Genomic DNA, 21,166 nt, shown 5'->3' with positions numbered 1-21,166 from the left:
TATCCCGACTCGAACTATTCCCCAATACATCCGTTTCAAACCAACTCTATTACTGTATACGTACTACTTTTCAAGTTTCTATTTATTACCGATAATCCCGTTTATTCCGTTTTTATAAATCACTTTCTGGTAAATATTTACGATAAAAGCTCTCAATTATTTCTTTAACACAAACCTTGCCATTTTTCTTTAGTATCAAATAAATTTTAAGTGACTATTTATAGATTTGATGAAATATGACGTGTTGTGTGCTTGTTAAAACGCTCAATACACACACGCTTTCTATGCAAAAGACGCGATGTTGAGCATGCTGCATAATTTTCCTGTTCTTTTTAATTGATAAAAAGATTCGACACAAAATAAATTTGCACTGCTAATTTGAAGCAAAAATATTTTAATGTTGCGGTAACATTTACATTCGGAAGTGTGTTTCGGATTAAAAACGCGTTAACATCGACTTACGAAAATGGGTTTCGGATTACAAATTTACTTATTCCCATTTGAGATTTCAACACATATTAACAGTTGCGTTATGAATTCAACGATAATTTGTTTAAACACTTTACGAGTCGAATAAATGTTTTTACAGAATTATGCGTGAGATTCACGTTGTCCACGGCCGGTTGCCATCATCAGTCTTCTAAGTATCGATTATCGGACGAAACATTTACAAGTGAGCGTAATTAATTCAACGAAAATTTGTTAAAGCGCATTACGTGTCGAATAAATGTCAGAAAAACGTGGTGAATCAGTTCTATAAATGGACATGATGAAATATACATGTACTGGAATTAAATTATCGCATTATTGTAACTGGGAGTTATTTGCACAACTTACTCGCTATAAGTAATTAATTGATTACCACTTGCAATTAATTTCTTGTATTAATTATGAGTCATAGGTAACACTTGTTTACAGTAAAAATTGTGATGATGATGCCCGAAACCGTCTTTAATGTACTGTACTTATTATCGGTTTTATTTTACGTAAATGGTACAACTTCTTGCTAATCAAGCTGCGATAAACTCTTACTTTGTGCCCGACGTCAATAAAAAATAATGGTCGATAGTTAACCCCGCCCTCCTAAGCATTCGCGTAACTGGTTGGATGATGAACATCACAGTTTGACGACTGAAAAGTTACCAGATACATCCTTTCAGCATTTAAATGACTGTGTAATGTGGCTAGAATAATCGATACGCGCGTCATGCTATTATCTTATCAGTGTAATATCCATTACCCTATGTGGTGTTTATGGCGATTACTTGTGAAAGTAGGTACCGAGTGCTCTTTTAAAACAGGGAATATTGATACACTGATAGAAAAACCTTGATTTTTTTTTTGACCATCTCCACTTTCTTTTACTGAAAAATACACTGATCGGAAAATTTCAAGCGCCCCAGGGACTCTGATATTGAAATTCAAGCGCTCTGGCGAGGGATCGTTAAATGGCCTGTGGAAAGCCCTGGCTTATCGACTAAAGGTGCGATAATCCCTATTTATACCAATTTACCGAAACCTCCACAACATTTACTATATAAATCCAATTTACCGAACTTTTCATTTACCGAAACCTCCATAACTCGATGAGTTGTGTTATTAACTTTGTACATGCATCTCATTTCAAAGTGGTCAAGCATAACTTTGAAAACTTAATGTTTATCAACAAGAGAACATAAATTGGGTATTCATCTGGCATATAAATAAAATTTATTTATTTCAAGTCTTTATAACTTACCATGAAACAAAAGCAAAATGCATACACTAAACAGCATATCCTTCATCGTGAATACACATTATTCATTGCAAATCCACAAAGAAAACCACCACAAACAAAATAATGTAACTCCAGAAAAAATTGTCTTTCCTTTACTTAATTGAGGTTGTAACTTGACGTGGAATCAGACAAGTGGTTTTGGACGAAAACTTGAATTTAAAATAAAAACACCCTTTAAGTTGTAGTCTCTAGTAACTTAATTATGTCTGATACACATATCCGTATGATTTGTTATGTCTAAATTATTGCATTAATATTAATGAATAATTTAACTTTATTATACACCTTATTATATTCGTTTATTATCGCTAAATATAAAGAAACAGTTTAGTTTCGAAGAAGTTTAAGCAAAATAACAGTCTGATATAAATATGTAAAGGCATATGAAAACACATGTTTTCATATAGATATACTATATAAATTATAATATTATATTCGTATGTTTTTATAAATTTGATAAATTCGCACATTTTAATGTAAATAGCTTTTTACACAAGTTGAACTGTAAAAATAAATAACAGATTTAAAACATTATCAATAACTATCAGTAATGTATTAGTAATGTATATTTTACGTGTTTGTAAATTTTTAATTGTTTAGCAATGTTTAGCTGTTAATTAAATAATTCGCCTTTTCATAAACCGTTGGCATAGTACTCCGTTGTTGTTATGGACGCCAGTGGGTGGGGTAGGAGTCATTAACGAATTAAGGTTGGGAACTTATGTCAGCTGCACATCTATTAGCAGAATGTCAATTTACACAAATGAAGACAGATATTCGATGACGGCTGAGCGTTACCTGGGTAAATATTAACCATATGATCATCACTTATCTATTTAAATATTCTTAAGCAGATATGCAGAAGTCACTTCTGTAGTTAAGTCTTATTTATAAGACGCGCAAAGAATTTAGAGATACTTTTTATATGGGCTAAATTCTTTGGTGGCGATGGGCACAAGGGAGGCAACTGCGTACCGCTCATTTATTACTAAAAAATTTCTGCGCGAAATCTCGTTCATAAAAATAGTGCCGATAGGGGGTAGGAATTACGTCATTTTTAAGGTGGTTTTCGATTGGATATGCGTAGAAGATTAAAAGAAAGCCTCAAAAAGTTTCCGAGATCGAGAAAAATAGGTAAGATACATTGCCCAGTAGAAAAATTGCTTTTATTTTGTAGGTTGATCATTCTCCTTTCCATTCATGCCACTAATTGCTTTGCAAAATGCAGTGATTCTGCTGGTTGTTGCTAATGTATGGACCCACTATTGACCCGTTATGTATGAATGGCAAGATGGCCGCCGTTGTTGAACATTCATACGACGAAAATATCAATTGTTCTTTTTTTTTTCCTCTGTAAAGTTGCCAAAAAATGTGTTGTACATGCTAAACATCATCGAAGGATATATTTATGCCGACATTCGGACAGCAAGTATTTCGGATATAGCATTAATGATACAAGATACAAGAATCTTTATTTAACGTCGGATGTGAACAACAATTCGATACAGTCACTGTATTTAAGTTGTATTATGTAGATATATTATTTCTTTGATTTCAATTATTCTTTTTGCAGACATATGTCTGATACTAATAAGTCAGAGTCTCAGGATTGGGAAGAGTTTGACTCGGAGTCTGACAGTGAGCGTTGGGAGTCTGACAGTGAGCGTGTATCACCGCAGTCAGGTCAATTTACACAGGACCTGGCTGCAATAGCAGAAAAGTGGAAGCTTCCGCATCAGGTACTCGATAAAAAATAATTTGCAATGTTAACCAATAAATATTTTTCTTATTATATAAATGACATTTCAGCAGAATGACATTTTGAAACATAAACCCCATGTAATTTTATTTTATGGCAATGTATCGGTCATTTTGAAATACATTTATTATCAACATTAATTAATCATCATTATTGTAATTCACTAATTTTATGCATTTGAAATATATACTGTTATACTTTTAAGAAGTCAGATATCACAAAATGTAGTTTAAGGTAGCGCACCTCTAATGATTTCCCGCGATTTCTTCGAAGGTTGAAGAGCCTACTATTAGGTGCCGTAGCCTAGTGGTTAAGGCGATAGACTAAAATCTTTTGGGATATTCCCGCGCAGGTTCGAATCCTGCCGACGACGTATACTTTTTTGCGACGCGTTTTATTTATTTTCTAACTTAATTTGATTTAATATGGCATATAAGCTATATTTATTGTTAAATATGTTGCAATTTTTATGCACATTCTTCAATTATTAAAATTAAAACAACGTTATGGCGAAATTGGGTGATTTACTGTTGAAAATACGAACCATGCATGTTGCATTTTTATTATTATTTCAAAAAGTAAACGGTAAATCTGTCTAGTTCTTGGTATTTTTGCTGTATATAGTGTTTCTATAAAAACTAAGTTTAAAATATGACTTAAATGATACTATTTTGAATTTTATGACACTTTGTTTTTAACCGACCCAATTTTTACTTGGCTGAAATCACTTATATTTCATGGCGCTCTTCCATAGATAAAAATTTGTAAAAAATAAATGTCTGTAAAAGAATACTTATTTCATCTTGTTTAAACTTTTAACACCTTTACAGCATCTGTACACACCAACTGCATGCCCATATTTGGAAATTTGAATGAATTATGGAACTTTTATATACCCCAGGGGTGAAAATAAACTGGACAAAAGCTGAGCGTGGGGGTGGTTTTGAAAAAATCGGTTTATTTTTTTTAAAAGGCATGGAAAGCCTACCTACAAATTTGCATGTAGTTCAGTGAAATGATGCTGATTAAGAAAATAATTAATAAGATTATATTTGGATATGTGCCCATTAGAGGTGCGCTACCTTAAGAAGACAGATATCACATAATTGAGTTTAAGAAGACTGATATCACAAGATAAGGAAGAGCAGTCTTTTTTTTTTTAATTCTAAAGCTGTAGCCTTAAATCTAGTCTACAATCCCTCAGAAATTTTCATAAAAAGGCTACATCCTCTAAAAAAAATTCATTATATTCATGCACTTGTCTTATCCCAAAAATAGAAACTTACACCTGGAAATTTCATTCCCCTATGACTAACATTGCGTAAATTGTATCCCCAAATTTTGGGTTTCACACACTTTTTCCTTTATAATATGAAGGCTAAGGCCCCTTCCCCAACAGCCTTAAAAAAGCCTTGAATGGTAAAAACAATGAACCTTTAAGCTATTTTCCGTTTAAGAAAGTCTCTTCTTAAAGAAAATCCAGTTGAAGCAGAAAGTGTTAGCCTGATAAGCCTGTGTGGACTAAACAGGCTAATCTGGGATTCCACTTAAGGCTCATGCATTAAGCCCTGTTTTCCCAGAGTGCGGCTCAAATGTTCATTTACATGTTACAGAGTACCGCAAGAAGCTGCCGTTTGTGAATGCGGCCCAGATAGAGGAGATTGAGGCAAAGAAGCTGAAGGCAGCGGGAGGAAAAGAGAAGAAATCAGGAAGAAATCGCCATAGGCGATAACTGAATATACGATTTTTTAAACCATTGGATAGGTTTGTTGGTCACCCATCTTAGGAAAAATACTTACAGATACATTGAAGTTCAAATAACTAGTGTTAGGTCTTATTTAAATAAGAAGAATTTTGGTTTTTGAACCTATTTAATGAAGCAAATGATTTTCCTTTTTTTAAACATGTGTGACAGTGAACTATTGTCTTCAGGTTTACCTTATTTAAGTATTGGCTGTTGTTCTTGTGGTGTATTTTTAATTTGAGGACTTATTTTACCTAATGGACAATTTATTTTAATTGAGTGAACAACATATAAAACTTGTCAAAACTATTGAAAGCCCCCATCAGAATTTCAACGGTTTGTAGTGACCACTATGTCTGCTCATGACACTGTCGGTCTGACATGTGAGAGTGTAGTTGAAGTAAATTGATTCATTAATCGTCATTTATGAAATATTTCAATCTTTGGGATTAGTTTTTGCTTATATGCTACCTTTTGACTGACAAAAAAAGCCCACATCAACAATGTTTTTTTTTTATTTGAACAACTCGTCATCGTGATTGGGAGGCATGTGTCATTTTTATTCATCATTATGTAATGTCAGGTAATTGGACATTTCACAAGTATTTATATATTGTGTATGCACAACAAATATAAATTGTGTCAACAAATTATGTGTTAGTTCCACATTAGTTGTCATTGAAAATAAAACCTTAAAAAAGCTGCAGACTTGTTGTTGATAGCAGTAAAGACAAAGGCTATTCACGCACATAAATATATATTTGTATGCCCCCTTTTATTCTGCCATAAACTGTGCAGTAAAAAGTGCAAAACCAATAAAAAATATTTGTTATTAATATGTTTTTATGTGTTTTATGTCTAAAAAGGCATTCACATAGATAAAAATAACTTATAAATGGCCAAAATAGCTGGTTAAATGCAAATGTCAGTTGTTTGCTGGCAATGATTCTTTGAATGAACCAGATTTTTGGCAGAAAAAACAGCAGAAAAATTCACCTTTTTTTTTTACATGTTTTAAAAAAATCATATTTTTTTAATTTTTCATCCAAATAAAAAAAGAAAGACATCATTATGTTTCTTTTAAGTAGTATAACATCAATGCCAAATATCATTCAAATATTCCCCCCCAAAAAAATCATTGCCTCTTGCTATCTTTGGAACATCTTATCGGTGAAGGACCCATTATTTGTTTGACACCAGAAAGTTTCAATTTTCATCAATTTGCGTTAAATTGCAAAATAACATTACCAACTCATTCAGTTTTAGTTCAGAAGTCAATTTTTACCTCAAATATCGTCGAATTGAAGTTAGAAAGGCATAAATTCTTCAGTTAAACTTCTGCTTAAATCGCAACAATATCACTGACCTCTTGCCATATTATGAAACTGATTTAAATATCAACCAATCAGAAGAAGGCATTACCGTGTAATGTGTAATTGTAATTTTATATAACATGAGCTTTTAACGCCGACTTTTACCTAAGTAAATCTAGTAAGCTCATCTTTGTCGATTTAATAAGCATATGTTCAAAACAGATATGGTGCAGTTTCTATTCACTCTTCTAAGTTTCAGAAACTTTTTATGCATGTCTTTTTCGCACTTCTGTCTGTGTTGTTTTATGTACTTACATTATACGTTACATAGGACGGTATACTGTACGATCTGTATCACTATTATTTATGTACCATATAAAAATAAAAGATATTATTTATTTCAGAACTTTTTAATTGTCACTTTAGAAAAAAACAAGGCTTAATAAATCCAGAAAAGTATAATGACATCAGTTTACTATATAACGTGCTGAACCACAACAGACGAACGCAAACTGTAATTTACGCCGTTTATTCTTGCACATGCTTTACATCGAGGCCGTGTTATCGATTTATATCTACACAGTGAGCGAATCGAGAGATATTGAAAATTTGAATAGTGGTTGGATTTAAATTGCCAGGCGTGCAAAATTCAAAGTGTCATTACATTATTTTTACGGAACATTATCGAGAAATGAATTATCTACACAGGTATGTAAATATAAGTGCAATCCGTTGGTATTTAGTGTCTGATATCAGGGCTTGAATGTTGCGCACAAAATCCTTGCACAACAATATAGGCAAAGAAGGAAAATTGTCCAACACATTTTGAATGCCTGCCCCGTTGTACGCTCCAAATATTTAATACCAATATAAAAAGTAGCTTAATATTTTAGAGCGTCAACAAGTTGGACTAACGGTTATGCTGCACGCAACATGTAATGTTTGCACCAATCTGATGTATTAAATGATTTACTCTTAACTCTTGAGATATTGTCATACACTGCAAGAAAAACTGTCTTTTATGCACTAAAGATTTTTGCAAATGTATTTCAATAACTTGAGATATTTGCAAAAAAAAAGTTCTTAACGTTTGTTTACCTTTGTCAAGCCCGTGTGTAAACCCCTGTGAAACCCGCTGAGTAAATAGAAATTGAACATGTTGAACTTATTACAAGAGTCGTTGCAAATTGCAGACGATTCACCATGTCAAAATAAAGGACCATGTTTGTGTGTAAAATGGAAGAGAAATATTGCTGGATCAACAGAAGTTTCACCTCTTTATTATATTGACATTCACTATTTAATTCATCATAACATTATAGTCTAATTTTAGTGTCAACTATACTGAATTGAAAAAAGTAATGACTATAGTGCAAACATGTACAAATGTAGTAATGAGAGAGTAAAAATAAAATTCCCCATAAAAGTGAAACAGCGTTGAAATTCCCCCTTATGAGGAATGTGTGTAACTTTCCCTGATGGCCCTGGTAATATATACCTCCAATTTAAAGTGTTAATACATTAAATAAATGTTCTTGATTAATCCTTTTCCACTTACAAGCAGAGGTGAAAATGGCTATGTGCAAACAGCATAAAACCAGTCTGTTCCGGTTTTAATGCACTTTGCTGCTCCTCAGTATCTAAGGTTTGGAGATGAAGCCTTAAAAACATGAATCTAGTAAGAAAGGTTTTAAATGAAATTTAACTTTCTAAGGGACTACACATGCAGTGTTTTTTTCCCCATTTTGGGAATGGAGCCGTGTCCCTTTGGATTGGGAAAATTTGCGGCGTTTTGACTAAAATCGGGAAATTAGTGTTGTTGTTGTTTTGCTAACAAATGCTTCAAAATTGAGGATACAAGTGTGTCCAGTATTATATTTACTAAGGTTGATCTTATTTTGATGGGAGATGAACACAATATTGAGATCTAACAAAAAATAAATATATAACCGGACCCGATTTTGAATGAAATAACAACAACACTGACGTGTGAAAATACGTATCAATTTGATAAAGGTTTAATGTCTTGCTTTTATTCAATCATTTGCACACATTTTGACTCTCTTTGTTTGAGAATATTTATCAATTATCTTGTTTATTCTTATTTATAGATCTGTGGTTTTATTGCCCCTGTGTTCAGCACCAACCCATCATCTCGTTATGATTAGATACTAAGCAGACAAATACTAAATAACAACAATGTGGCATAAACCCCATGTGGCAGATGTTTGGTCATTAAACACAATTTTTGAAACCTTCCTTGTAATCTCTTGAAGTAGTTACATATATATAATGGCATAGTCATTTAAGGATTAATTTTATGCCAAATACTCAAATCTAAAGTAATGCATCCAAACAGATTGTCAGAAAATGAATTCTATATACATGTAGATATTAGGCAGTTTAATCATAATAATAAAGCAAATTCCAGACATTCGTTCAAACAGACATTCTTTCCTACCCTAATTTTGACACAGGCTAATTTTAAACCATGTGATCAGAAAACATGCATGGCATTTCTTAAAAAAAAAAATTATGATGAATTCCTTACCATCTGCACATTCTAGCATTGAAAAAAAAATGCCGGCCCAATTGACAATTTTTACTGGAAGTTTCAATCTCTTTCAGTCAGCAAAAATGAGCTTTGAAAATAAAAATAAACATAAAGCACTAGGAAATGGATTTTAAATAACATACAGGGTGTCAACTATTGATTTATAAGAATCGCCCGGCAAGTGAAGGACATATGAACAGATTTGGCGGATACAATGTATATACGGTCTCAGCATGGGCCAGGCCACCTATATCTTGACCGTATATAGTATATATGTATGTGGCTGGATCAGTTTCATTAGTAAGGTGATATTTGGTATCAAACATGCTGTTCTGTAATGAAATTTGTAGTCAATTGTGAAAGGACATATTAAAAGGGCAGGGTGGGGCCTCAGGATGGCAGGGCGGGGTTTCAAGAGTGCAGGACAGAGCAGAGCGCCCTTCCATTTAGGCCTAGCTGGAGCACTGTAAAACGTATAGTTCCTGTAGTTAAGAACTTGTATTCTTTTTTTTTATCATGTGAATCCAGTTTGGTCTTTTTAATGGAGACCATTACGTTTAAAAAGACTCTGAATTTTTGCCAATAGTAATCAGATCACAAGATTGAAAATTGATGAATCTGTTCTCTTGCAGTGTCCCTACACGGTGTGCATGCCCACATTTTCATCTCATTCCCCTTCTGTGAGCTTTCAGGGAGTTATTTCACCTTAAACAATCCTTTCATGACACACACCCCACACATCAACAAAGGGAGTTCTGAAGATATTTGTTTATACTGTTTACTGTTAAATTAACTTTTAAACTACATTTTTCTTCTTTAAATGCAAAGCTATTTATTGAAGTTATCATGGAGGAAAAGTGCGCCCTGTATGGATTTCTAATTCACAACAGCTGAAACACTAGCATGGTGCTCTACGAACCGAGTTACTGCTCTTACCCACGCACACTTTCACAATTAAGAAGGAACATCCATTTTATAATTCTTGTTTTTTTAAATGCTTTTCTTTTACAGCCAAACACCATGTCCTTGTTTACATAGAAGACAGCATTGCACAGTTGTTGGAGCACAGGGAAGAAAATCCAAAATTAAATCCAATAAAAATGCTGAGTGAATAGTGAGTTAAGTCTTTTTGGATCTGTTTATAAAGTTTCACATATATAATGATTTGTTTGACTTTATAATTATAAAAATGTTACTGAAATATGACTTGACCCATCACACCGCCTTTTATCACAGGCGCCAATTCTTTTTTGGGCCAATGAGCCAATGGAACTTCGGAGGTGGCACTCGGTCCCGTATGTTTTAAACTTCCATGGATAATTTTATAGGGGATTAGATGTTTTTTCAGCATATTTCGCATTATTTTTTAAATCAGGCAATGTAGTGCGATTCAGCAAAGATTAATTCATCCAAAAATATACAGAAACATACATGCTCAACTCAACCCAACTCAAATGTGAGAACCTTTATAAGTTGTGGCATGGTGGTGTCTTAAAAAGCATTTGGATGAGTTTTTCCTGTGTGATGAGCAAATTTTCACCCAATTTAATTGCTTTAAACATCAAACGATTGCATACAACATATATAAGATGCTGCATGCCCAAAAATATTGGCTTCTTGCCAACGTATAAATATATAATTTTGCATTTTTTCCAAAAGAGATTGAGCCAATGCTAAGGAGATGGCGCTAGTTATAGGAGGTGGCGCCAATGCAGGATGTATCAATAAACAGTGGTATCGCTATGACATCATCCCATTACGTACATTTGATAGATAATGTTACTTGTTATATTTACTATATTTTTAGCTCACCTGATTGCTCAGGTGAGCTTTTGGGATCAGTCTTTGTCCGTCGTCCGTCCGTCCGTCCATATTTGGTTGTAAACACTCTCGAGGCCACATTTCTTGTGCAATCTTGATGAAACTTGGTCAGAAGATTTGTCCCAATGATATCTCGATCAAGTTCGAAACTGGGTCATGCTGGGTCAAAAACTAGGTCAAAAAAAAAAGAAAAACCTTGTAAACATTGTAGAAGTCACATTTCATGCCCAATCTTCATGTAACTTTGTCAAAATGTTTGTCTTAATGATATGTTGGTTGAGTTTAAAAGTGGTTCCGGTCCGTTGAAAAACATGGCCGCCAGATGGCAGGGCAGTTTTCCTTATTTGACTATAGAGAAACCTTGTGAACCTAGAAGTCACAATTTTCTCCCAATCATCATGAAACTTGGTAAAAACATTGGTTTTATTGATATCTCGGACAAGTTCGAAAATGGTCCAGTTTGGTGTAAAAACATGGCCACCAAGGGGCGGGGCAGTTTTCGCTATATGTATATATAGTGAAAACATGTCAACACTCTAGAAGTCACATTTTTGGTCCAATCTTCATTGAATTTGGTAAGAACATTTGTTTTCTAGATACGTGAGTTAAGTTCGAAAATGGTTCCAGTCCGTTGAAAAACATGGCTGCCAGGGAGACGGGGCAGTTTTCCTTACATTTATATAGTAAAAAAGGCTTGTGAACAGTCAAGTCACATTTTTTGCCCAATCATCATGAAACTTGGTCAAATCATTGGTTTTATTGATATCTCGGAAAAGTTCGAAAATGGTCCAGATCGGTGAAAAAACATGGCTGCCAGTGGGTGGGGCAGTTTTCTCTATATGTATATAGTGAAAACATGTTAACTCTCTTGAAGTCACATTTTTGGCCCAATTTTCATGAAACTTGGTCAGAACATTTGTTTTCTAGATACGAGAGTTGAGTTCCAAAATGGTTCCATTCTGTTGAAAAATATGGCTGCCAGGGGGGGGGGGGGGCGCATTTTTCTTATTTTTATATAGTAAAAAAGCTTGTCACATTTTTTGCCCAATCATCATGAAACTTGGTGGATAGATTGGTTTTATTTATATCTCAGATGAGTTTGAAAATGGTCCCAATCGGTAAAAAAACATGGCAGGGCTTAACACTAAGGCACGTCCGAACGACATTCACTGGCTAGCCAATGTCCCAGGAACATGCCCGACCGGTCGTGTGTATTTTGGGCGGGATTATGTGTTCTATATCAATAAACTGTGTTTTAAATAAGCTTTTCAAAGATGCAGAAACTTTAATACAGTATGATCAGATGACAATTAAATCCCAGAGTGAAGTTGGAGACAACAAACGGATCGTATCTCAAAATATATTTGGAACCCCCTGATTGCAATCAAAAAGAGGCCGACAATTCAGAAAATCCCGGCGGTTTTCCTGGTAAAACACGTCAGTACCTATTTTTAAACAGAATTCCGCTAGATACGGTTTTTGATTGGTTTCCTCAAAGTGACGTGTTTTCTCGATAAAAATACGTTTTAAACTAAAAGCTGGGATCGCCCAGGATCGTCCGGGATCAATGAAGGTATAAAACTCAACATTAACACAAAGTTACTATAAAATTATTAGTTATTTACCAATTTTAAATAATTTTAATTTGTTTAATCGATTGGAAGTGTTTTTAAATCTTTTTTATGCAATTCAATTAGCAAAACTAATTAGCCGGATTTTTTTCGAAAAAATCTCGGCTTATAGATTGATGTTGTCGGGCGGGCGGGCGGGGGGGGCGGGCGGGGGGGGCGGGCGGCGTGCTCGAAAATGTTAAAGTTCTTATTTCATGGTATAACTTTGGTATGCTTGGACCTAGAGTCTTCAAACTTGACATGAAGGTTGGCCAGGATTAACAGATGACCACTGGTCATTTCAAGGTCATTCATTTGAAGGTCAAGGTCACTGTGACCTTCAATATAAAAAATGTTAAAGTTGTTATAACTTTGGTATGCTTGGACCTAGAGTCTTGAAACTTGACATGAAGGTTGGCCATAACTAGTTAGTAACCACTGGTCATTTCAAGGTCATTCATTTGAAGGTCAAGGTCACTGTGACCTTGAATGTAAAAATGTTAAAGTTCTTATTTCATGGTATAACTTTGGTATGCTTGGACCTAGAGTCTTCAAACTTGACATGAAGGTTGGCCAGGATTAACAGATGACCACTGGTCATTTCAAGGTCATTCATTTGAAGGTGAAGGTCACTGTGACCTTCAATATAAAAATGTTAAAGTTGTTATAACTTTGGTATGCTTGGACCTAGAGTCTTCAAACTTGACATGAAGGTTGGCCAGAACTAGTAAGTAACCACTGGACATTTCAAGGTCATTCATTTGAAGGTCAAGGTCACTGTGACCTTGAATGTAAAAATGTTAAAGTTGTTATAACTTTGGTATGCTTGGACCTAGAGTCTTGAAACTTGACATGAAGGTTGGCCAGAACTAGTAAGTAACCACTGGACATTTCAAGGTCATTCATTTGAAGGTCAAGGTCACTGTGACCTTGAATGTAAAAATGTTAAAGTTCTTATTTCATGTTATAACTTTGGTATGCTTGTACCTAGAGTCTTCAAACTTGAAATAAAGATTGGCCAGTACTAGAAGATGACCACTGGTCATTTCAATGTCATTCATTTGAAGGTCAAGGTCACTGTGACCTTAAATGTTAAAATGTTAAAATTGTTATATCTTTGGTATGCTTGGACATAGAGTCTTCAAACTTGACATGAAGGTTTGCAAGCACACTTAGATGACCACTGGTCATTTCAAGGTCATTCATTCTAAGGTCAAGGTCACTGTGACCTTGAATGTAAAAATGTTAAAGTTCTTATAACTTTGGTAGGTAAAAATGTTAAAGTTCTTATTCCATGTTATAACTTTGGTATGCTTGTACCTTTGAACAATATTTCAGTAATTTAAGTATTGCATTGACAAAAACACGAAAGGTACTTTCCTGTCATTTAAATCAAAAATCCGGCTTCAATGCGGTCATCTCCGACCGCGGAACTCTTGTATTAATGGTTGATCCCGGCTTTTAGTAGAGTTAACCCTGTACAATTGTTACGACTACCGTAACACGTTATTTTGCGACACCTAAGATTCACTTACCATTTGTCTTCAGACGGCAACCGCGGCAATCTATGTAAAAAAGGTTTTAACATTCATGTTGTTGTTTAAGTTTGGCTTTATGGGTGGGGATGGGGGTTCCTCGGATAAGAAAAGAAAAGGGAAGGAGGAAAGTGATAGAAAGTATGAGGGAAAAAAAAACAAGGAAATTTCTCCTGAAATGGCATGAAGATTACAAATAGATGTCTTAAGTAGATGAATATTGAATTAATTAGCATTAGTAAGGCAAGCTAATAAGAATGATTGAATCATAATTGCGCATCTCCACGCACTGAAAATACAAGTTGAATGATAAATATAAAGGTTTTGATAATATTTGGGTCAGGGCACATGAAAGATTGGTCAGGGCTAGTAGGTTCTGCATTTACTAGCCCGAATAGGCTAGTTGAAAAAAAGTTAGTGTTAAGCCCTGCATGGCCACCAGGGGGTGGGTGGGGCAGTTTTCCTTATATGACTATAGAGAAACCTTGTGAACAGTCTACAAGTCATATGTTTTACTTTATCATCGTGAAACTTAGTCAATACATTGGTTTTATTGATCTCTTGAATAAGTTGGAAAATGGCTCAGATAAGTGAAAAAAACAAACACTTTTTAGCTCACCTGATTGCTCAGGTGAGGTTGTAGGGTTGCTCGTTGTCCGCCGCCTGTCTGCCCATCCACAATAGGTTTGTAAACAGTTTTACACTATAGCATTCACATTTCTCAAGCATTCTTCATCAAAGTTGCTAAGAAGCTATATGGCCACAAGATCTCAGTCAAGTTTGATAATGAGCAAAATTGCATAATAAATGACAAAATTATTGCCCTTAGATTGTCAAAATTTTCATTATATTTACAAAATCCCTGAAAACACTAAAGAGGTCACACTTTTGTACAATATGTTATGAATCTTGGTCATAATATTTATTTTTGTAAGCAAAGTTTGATGTTTGGTCATGAGGGGTCAAAATATAGGTCACCAGGTCAAATCTTACAAAAACCTCGTAAACACTCCATACGCCAGAGTTTGAGCTCAATAATGTAATGTACCGCTACCATTTAGTTGTACCCAGCCTATAATTTAGCCGCTCTTGTCAGGATGGCTTCAAAACAACTGCGGTTCATGTTTTCAACATCTTTTATTTGCAGATACTAAAAGTTACTAATATCAAAAGGCACTTCAATGTAGACTTTAAACACAGATCTTATAACATGTATTTTCGTATAGCGCAGATAAATTCTTGAGCTCTCTGGAGTTCATAAGACATAGGATGAATCATTTTTAATGTACTAAGTACTGTAACCAAAGATGTAAAGTTAGTTTTAAGTTGTAAAATAGCTTACCATTCTCAGAATGGAGAAGATCTGACAATAAGATCTAAATAATTAATAAAGATCTGATTTTTATGCCGTAATGAACGGAAGTTTTTGTGATCATGAAAGATACCAAATGTTGTTTATCGACGCTATTTATACCTGCCGCTCAGCAACTTAGGATTTAGGATTCTGCGTGATTCTGCGCACTAATGTCTTAGGAATTTTGCTAAGCCAATCAAAACGACTTAGGATTGCGACAACCAATCAAATGCATTTAGGAATCCTAAATCCTAAACAAAGTTCTCTAGCGGCAAAACATTCAACAATAATATATATTTTAACTAACAAAAGAACATTTTAGGAGCAAATATAGATGAGCAAAAGATTCTACATCTAACAATAAACAAATATACTTCTCTCTGACCTAAACAAAAATGCAGTTATGACAGAAAAGAAATATTACGGTACAATATATCCGAAATACTTCAGCAGCTGAAAAGTACTTTTTAGGAATGGCGAATTTTACACATATAACAACATATATGAACATTTAATGACTATAAATAGTGTCTTAAAGTAACTTATAGTCGTATTATTATAATCATACAATGTTAAGTCACTTAGAAATGAATATAACCAATAGAATCATTGCAAGATGACGGTTGGACTTGCCTCCTTGAAGTTCGGACATTGACAGTAAGTTTTGGAATTCAAAATTCTGTTTATAATCATTAGACAAAACATATTTAAATGATTACTCTATCAGTTAATACAACAATTAAACACTTCAACCAAAATCTTGTGTATGGGATAGTGTAATGGTTGAGTAAATGATAATATAAACAATAGCAGTTTGTTTACATTATGAAATAACAGATAATAAACAAGTTAATTAATACTCCAGGGCCTTACATTAATGATGAAACTTGACCAGGATGTTTGTCTGGACAATATCTAGGTCAAGTTTGAAGTTTGGTAAAGATTGAATGAACTGACTTCTCTCAGGTGAGCGAACTAGGGCCATCTTGGCCCTCTTGTTAAATGTATATACGAAGGCCCAAATCTTTACAGAACATAAACACATAATATAATAAAGATATATTTGTTTTAAATATGTAAGTTATTAACTCAATTAAGAATTCACCACTATAAATAAAACATAGTGTACAATATATACAAAACATTTGTAAAACTCAATAAAACCAATAACTAAATTTTCAACATTATCAAAATAGTTTGACAGCAATTTTTTTATACAGTATGATAATTCACGAAATAAATATAAGAAAAAACTTAATCTTGAAACGATGACTTTTGTTCCTTAATCCAAATGCTTAATTTACTTAAAGTCCAAGGTCAACGAACCTTAAACGGGCTCATTATGTTGTTTTTGCAACTATCAACTCCAAAAAATGAAGGTAGCTCGGTCTTTTTCGTTTATTTTTTTTGTATAATACGTGTACATATTGAATGTTCTTATCTTAGAAAGACAAAGGTTTAAATCCATCAATACATTATTAGAAAGCTACTTTTTCTAATTAAAAAGCACGCGACTCAAATGTGGTGAAGTTGTCAACTTACAAAAGTAAATGTAAGTCCTGTAGACATAATAGAAACCATTACATAAAATATGTCACTTTAATATAGCTATAGATGTGCATTAGCGCCACCTCCATGGAATGAGCTCCATCTTTTTTGGAAAAATGCAAATTTATCTATTAGATGCGCTAGAAGCTGATGTTTTTTTCATGCATTAGCTTGTACATGTTCAAAGCAATTGTTTTATGTAATGAGCGTTTTAATTGGCTGGGAATGTGCTCATAACCCAGGCAAAACACATGGATTTGATTTTACAAATTTTACCATGCCACAACTTATTAAGATCCTCACATTTCTAAATGGGTTGTGATTGTATGTTTCTGTACATTTTTAGATTAATTTGTCTTTGCTGAATCGCACTACATTGGCAGACTTTTAAAAATAATACGAAATATGTTAAAAAAACATATAAAACCTTATCTCCTGTAAAATTATCCGTTAAATTTAAAAACATCCGGGCCTGAGCGCCACCTCGGAAGTAGCATAGGTTCATTTATAAATGCATCTCAAAAAAGAGATGGCGCCTGTGATTAAGGGACGTGCCATCAGTCTTTCCACCTATTTTTTAGCTTTTCCAGACACATTTTTTGTTAGGCCAGGACAGTTGGACTACAATTTATGTTTAGTTTATTTAGTATACCCTATGTCTTTCATAAAAACAATTTATCAGCACTTAATTTCTTACCCTAAACAGGTGCAATATTTCAACAAACTGTGTATCACCCTGAGCATCTGATTTCAGCTTTACAGCATTGAGAGATGGGAACCACACTATGTTTAGAGAATATCAGTTCATATACCAGACACCCCACAATCGGGCATCTTTCGTTAAGTTGTTCTGGAAGTGTTATCGACAGATAGGGAAGAAGGGAGGTAAGAAAGGATAGGATTGTTTTGTTTTGGGGTAGTATGCACCTTTCCATGAAATGGAAATTAATTGAAAGGGTTATCCAGCTGCTGCCTTTTTATGTCACATGAGCAATTAAGTGCAAATAAATTTAACACCCAAAGAATTAATAACTCATTGGGAAACCTTTTATTTATTGTCTCAGGTATTTGATGACTTGAAAATGTTCTAAACAAAAGCTAGGAAGGAATGTAAATTATCAGGGTCATAACTAGGGAATTTGACATTTTAAAGATTCATAAGAAATTCTTGAATGCACCTATGTGTACAATGCACAATTGATTGATGTTTGCCCACAGAACTTTGTTATGGAGTGCCTCAAACACAAATAAAAATCAGTTAACGCTATTACAGTACATGTGTGCATGTATATGTTAATTGTGACTTTATCTTGTATATGTGTTCAGCGAATCCATTAATTATATAACATTTCAGTACTTAGCATAGAATATTCTGTTGAGCTTTCTTTTTTATTGCAGACCTACTCAGTATTCAAGAATACCATTCTCTCATAACATTGCTGTGTTCTGACTTTCCATTTGAAGTTGTTCAGAAGACAGCAAGGTACAAAACAATGCATTTGACTTTTGACTTTCCTTCAATATTTGTTAATGTAGAAATGATGTTTCTTTTTCTCAAACAAGCTCATCTTACCAATATTCATAGCTTTTTATATATCACATGTTTAATACTTACTCGAAAAAGCATAATGTCATTCAATAATTTTGTTTTCAAATATATATATATAATTATATATTTATATATATATATATATATATATATATATATATATATATATATATATATATATATATATATATATATATATATATATATATATATATATATATATATATATATATATATATGTATATATATATATATATATATTTATATCAGGGTCCAGTTAACATACATATTCCTTATACCAAATTGGGTTTAATTGTTCTAATTGGAAGTAAAAAATCTAAACTCAGAAGTGACAAAGTTCTGAATACTTTTATTATGCCCCTGGTAGGGTGGCATATTGCAGTTGAACTGTCCGTCAGTCCGTCTGTCAGTCTGTGCGTCGGTCCGAAAACTTTAACATTGGCCATAACTTTTGCAATATTGAAGATGGCAACTTTATATTTGGCATGCATGTGTATCTCATGAAGCTGCACATTTTGAGTGGTGAAATGTCAAGGTCATCCTTCAAGGTCAAAAGTCATAATTTCCAATCCAAGTGAAGTAATAAGCTTTAAAAGGGAGATAATTTCTAAACCTGCCAAATGATATATTTAAATTTTATTTCAAAGCGGCGCAATAGGGGGCATTGTGTTTCTGACAAACACATCTCTTATTGTAGATAAAATCTTAAATCCAAATTTATGTTTTTAACAATAATACCGCAGTTTGCATTTTTTATTTATTTAAGATCTTCCATAAGTCAATCACAATTCATAATTTGAACAGTAACACAAGTAGTGCACAAAATCGCCAATAAAGTTAATATTCAGAAGCATTTGTGACTATTGTTGGATTTGAATGATTCCTTTTACAGTTGAGGTGAAAATCACTCTAGTTGAATTTTTATTCTTGATTGATGATTGAATTATAAAATGATCCGGATTGATTATTAGCTCGGCTGTTTTTGGAGAAAACCCGAGGTATTGTCATAGCCAGCTCGCCGTCCGCGTCATGCTAAAACCTTAACATTTTGTTAAGGTTTTGAACATTGGCTCTCAAATCAAAGTGCTTCAACCTACAACTTTGAAACTTCATATGTAGCTGCATCTTGATGAGTTCTACATGCCACACCCATTTTTGGGTCACTAGGTCAAAGGTCAAGGTCAATGTGACCTCTAAAAAAATAAATAATTCTGACAAGCTTTCATTAATTCACAACTGCAACCGCAGCCGAGCGTGGCACCCCTTATGCGGTGCTCTTGTTTAAATGATAGGATAATCCTGATTGATGATTGAATTCAATGATAATCCTGATTGATTGATGATTGAATTCTTGGACTATTCTGATTGATAATTGAATTCTAGGATAATGCTGATTGATGATTGAATTCTATGATAATTCTGATTGATGATTTAAATCTGGGATAATACTGATTGATGATTGAATTCATGATAATCCTTATTGATGATTGCATTTTATGATAAATCTTATTGAACTGATTGATGATTGAATTCTATGATAATCCTTATTGATGATTCAATCATATGATAATCCTTATTGATGGTTGAATTCTCTGATAATCCTTATTGATGAATGAATTCCAGGATAATCCTAATGGATGATGCCCTGGACTGCCTTATCTCGTTTACAGACTTCATATTTGCATTTCAAACACAGTTCTACTATGAAGGTATATCTGAAACAGTATTATCCCATTTATTTGGTGCTTTTCTTATGCTTTTTGTTATTTTGTCCATCTCTTATTTTGATCAAATTTAATACACAGGAACAGAATTTCTCTTTTCCTTCCTACTTTATATCCGGCATTCAATCTGACACATACTTTTCTCCCATGCAAATTTTCAGATACATTGTATTCCTACTTTAAGTAAACTTTTTATAGGGTGTACATGATCATATAATTTATCTCCAATTATTTATAAAGCTCATGACTGGGCTATCTTACTCTAACCTTTTACCACTTAGATACGTATTTTGACGCATTTTTATTCCCTTAGAATGTTATATTTAATTTAAGACCATTTTTACTGGATTCAAGTTTGAAAGGCTTCATTTCCAACCCTTAGATACTGATGAGCAGCAAACAGTATATAAAACCTGAACAGACTGCGAGTTACTTGTAGGCTGTTCTGGTTTTATGCTGTTTGCACATAGCCATTTTCACTTAACTTCTAAGTGGGAAAGGATTAATATAAGACTTGAAGCTTGCTTGCTCACACTGCTAATTTTAATGACCAAATCATTATTGTTATTTTCCTCTGTCCTGTGCCCAGAGTTCCTAGACAAGTGCCTGGAGATCTACTTGTCCATGATCCACACCCAGTCCAGCCCACGCAACCCAGTGGTGGTCCCCTCAGGCGCTGATGACACCAAGATTCACACCAGCAGCCACCACCCTGGGGACGGTGTCGATGCCATGCAGTATTTCAGGGCTGTGTACCCACTGTGTGACCGGGTAAACTACAGGTACAGGGGAAACAAATTCCACTCGTTTGCTCGTATTGAAGAGAGGAATCTTGAAAGGACGAGTGTATTTTCCAA

At 33.9% G+C, this 21,166-nt stretch overlaps 2 protein-coding genes across 7 annotated transcripts in view; one reads left to right on the top strand and one right to left on the bottom strand.

Annotated features, from left to right (window-relative positions):
- LOC127846296 (low-density lipoprotein receptor-related protein 4-like) overlaps positions 1 to 2,098 on the bottom strand; it is a 121,423-nt gene extending 119,325 nt beyond the window's left edge. Inside the window, exon 1 of the mRNA XM_052377466.1 lies at positions 1,739 to 2,098. Coding sequence (XP_052233426.1) covers positions 1,739 to 1,784 — 46 coding nt within the window. The 5' untranslated portion in view covers positions 1,785 to 2,098. The remainder of the gene's footprint in view (positions 1 to 1,738) is intronic.
- A 135-nt stretch (positions 2,099 to 2,233) lies between these two features.
- Positions 2,234 to 21,166, top strand: part of LOC127846620 (centriolar satellite-associated tubulin polyglutamylase complex regulator 1-like) — a 51,763-nt gene continuing 32,830 nt past the window's right edge. For 3 of the 6 annotated variants that reach the window (XM_052378059.1, XM_052378054.1, XM_052378089.1), the window contains exons 1-6: positions 2,235 to 2,579; positions 10,159 to 10,261; positions 17,770 to 17,900; positions 18,414 to 18,498; positions 20,209 to 20,294; positions 20,899 to 21,091. In XM_052378059.1, coding sequence (XP_052234019.1) covers positions 2,525 to 2,579; positions 10,159 to 10,261; positions 17,770 to 17,900; positions 18,414 to 18,498; positions 20,209 to 20,294; positions 20,899 to 21,091 — 653 coding nt within the window. In that variant the 5' untranslated portion in view covers positions 2,235 to 2,524. Of the gene's footprint in view, positions 2,580 to 10,158; positions 10,262 to 17,769; positions 17,901 to 18,413; positions 18,499 to 20,208; positions 20,295 to 20,898; positions 21,092 to 21,166 lie in introns of all 6 variants that reach the window. The other 3 variants (XM_052378082.1, XM_052378075.1, XM_052378067.1) reach the window with 2 other exon arrangements.

The sequence above is a fragment of the Dreissena polymorpha genome, chromosome 1, assembly GCF_020536995.1.
Source record: "Dreissena polymorpha isolate Duluth1 chromosome 1, UMN_Dpol_1.0, whole genome shotgun sequence".
Classification (NCBI taxonomy): Eukaryota; Metazoa; Mollusca; class Bivalvia; order Myida; family Dreissenidae; genus Dreissena; species Dreissena polymorpha.
The sequence above is the reverse complement of the archived record's forward strand: the minus strand, read 5'-3'. Positions and strand labels throughout refer to the sequence as shown.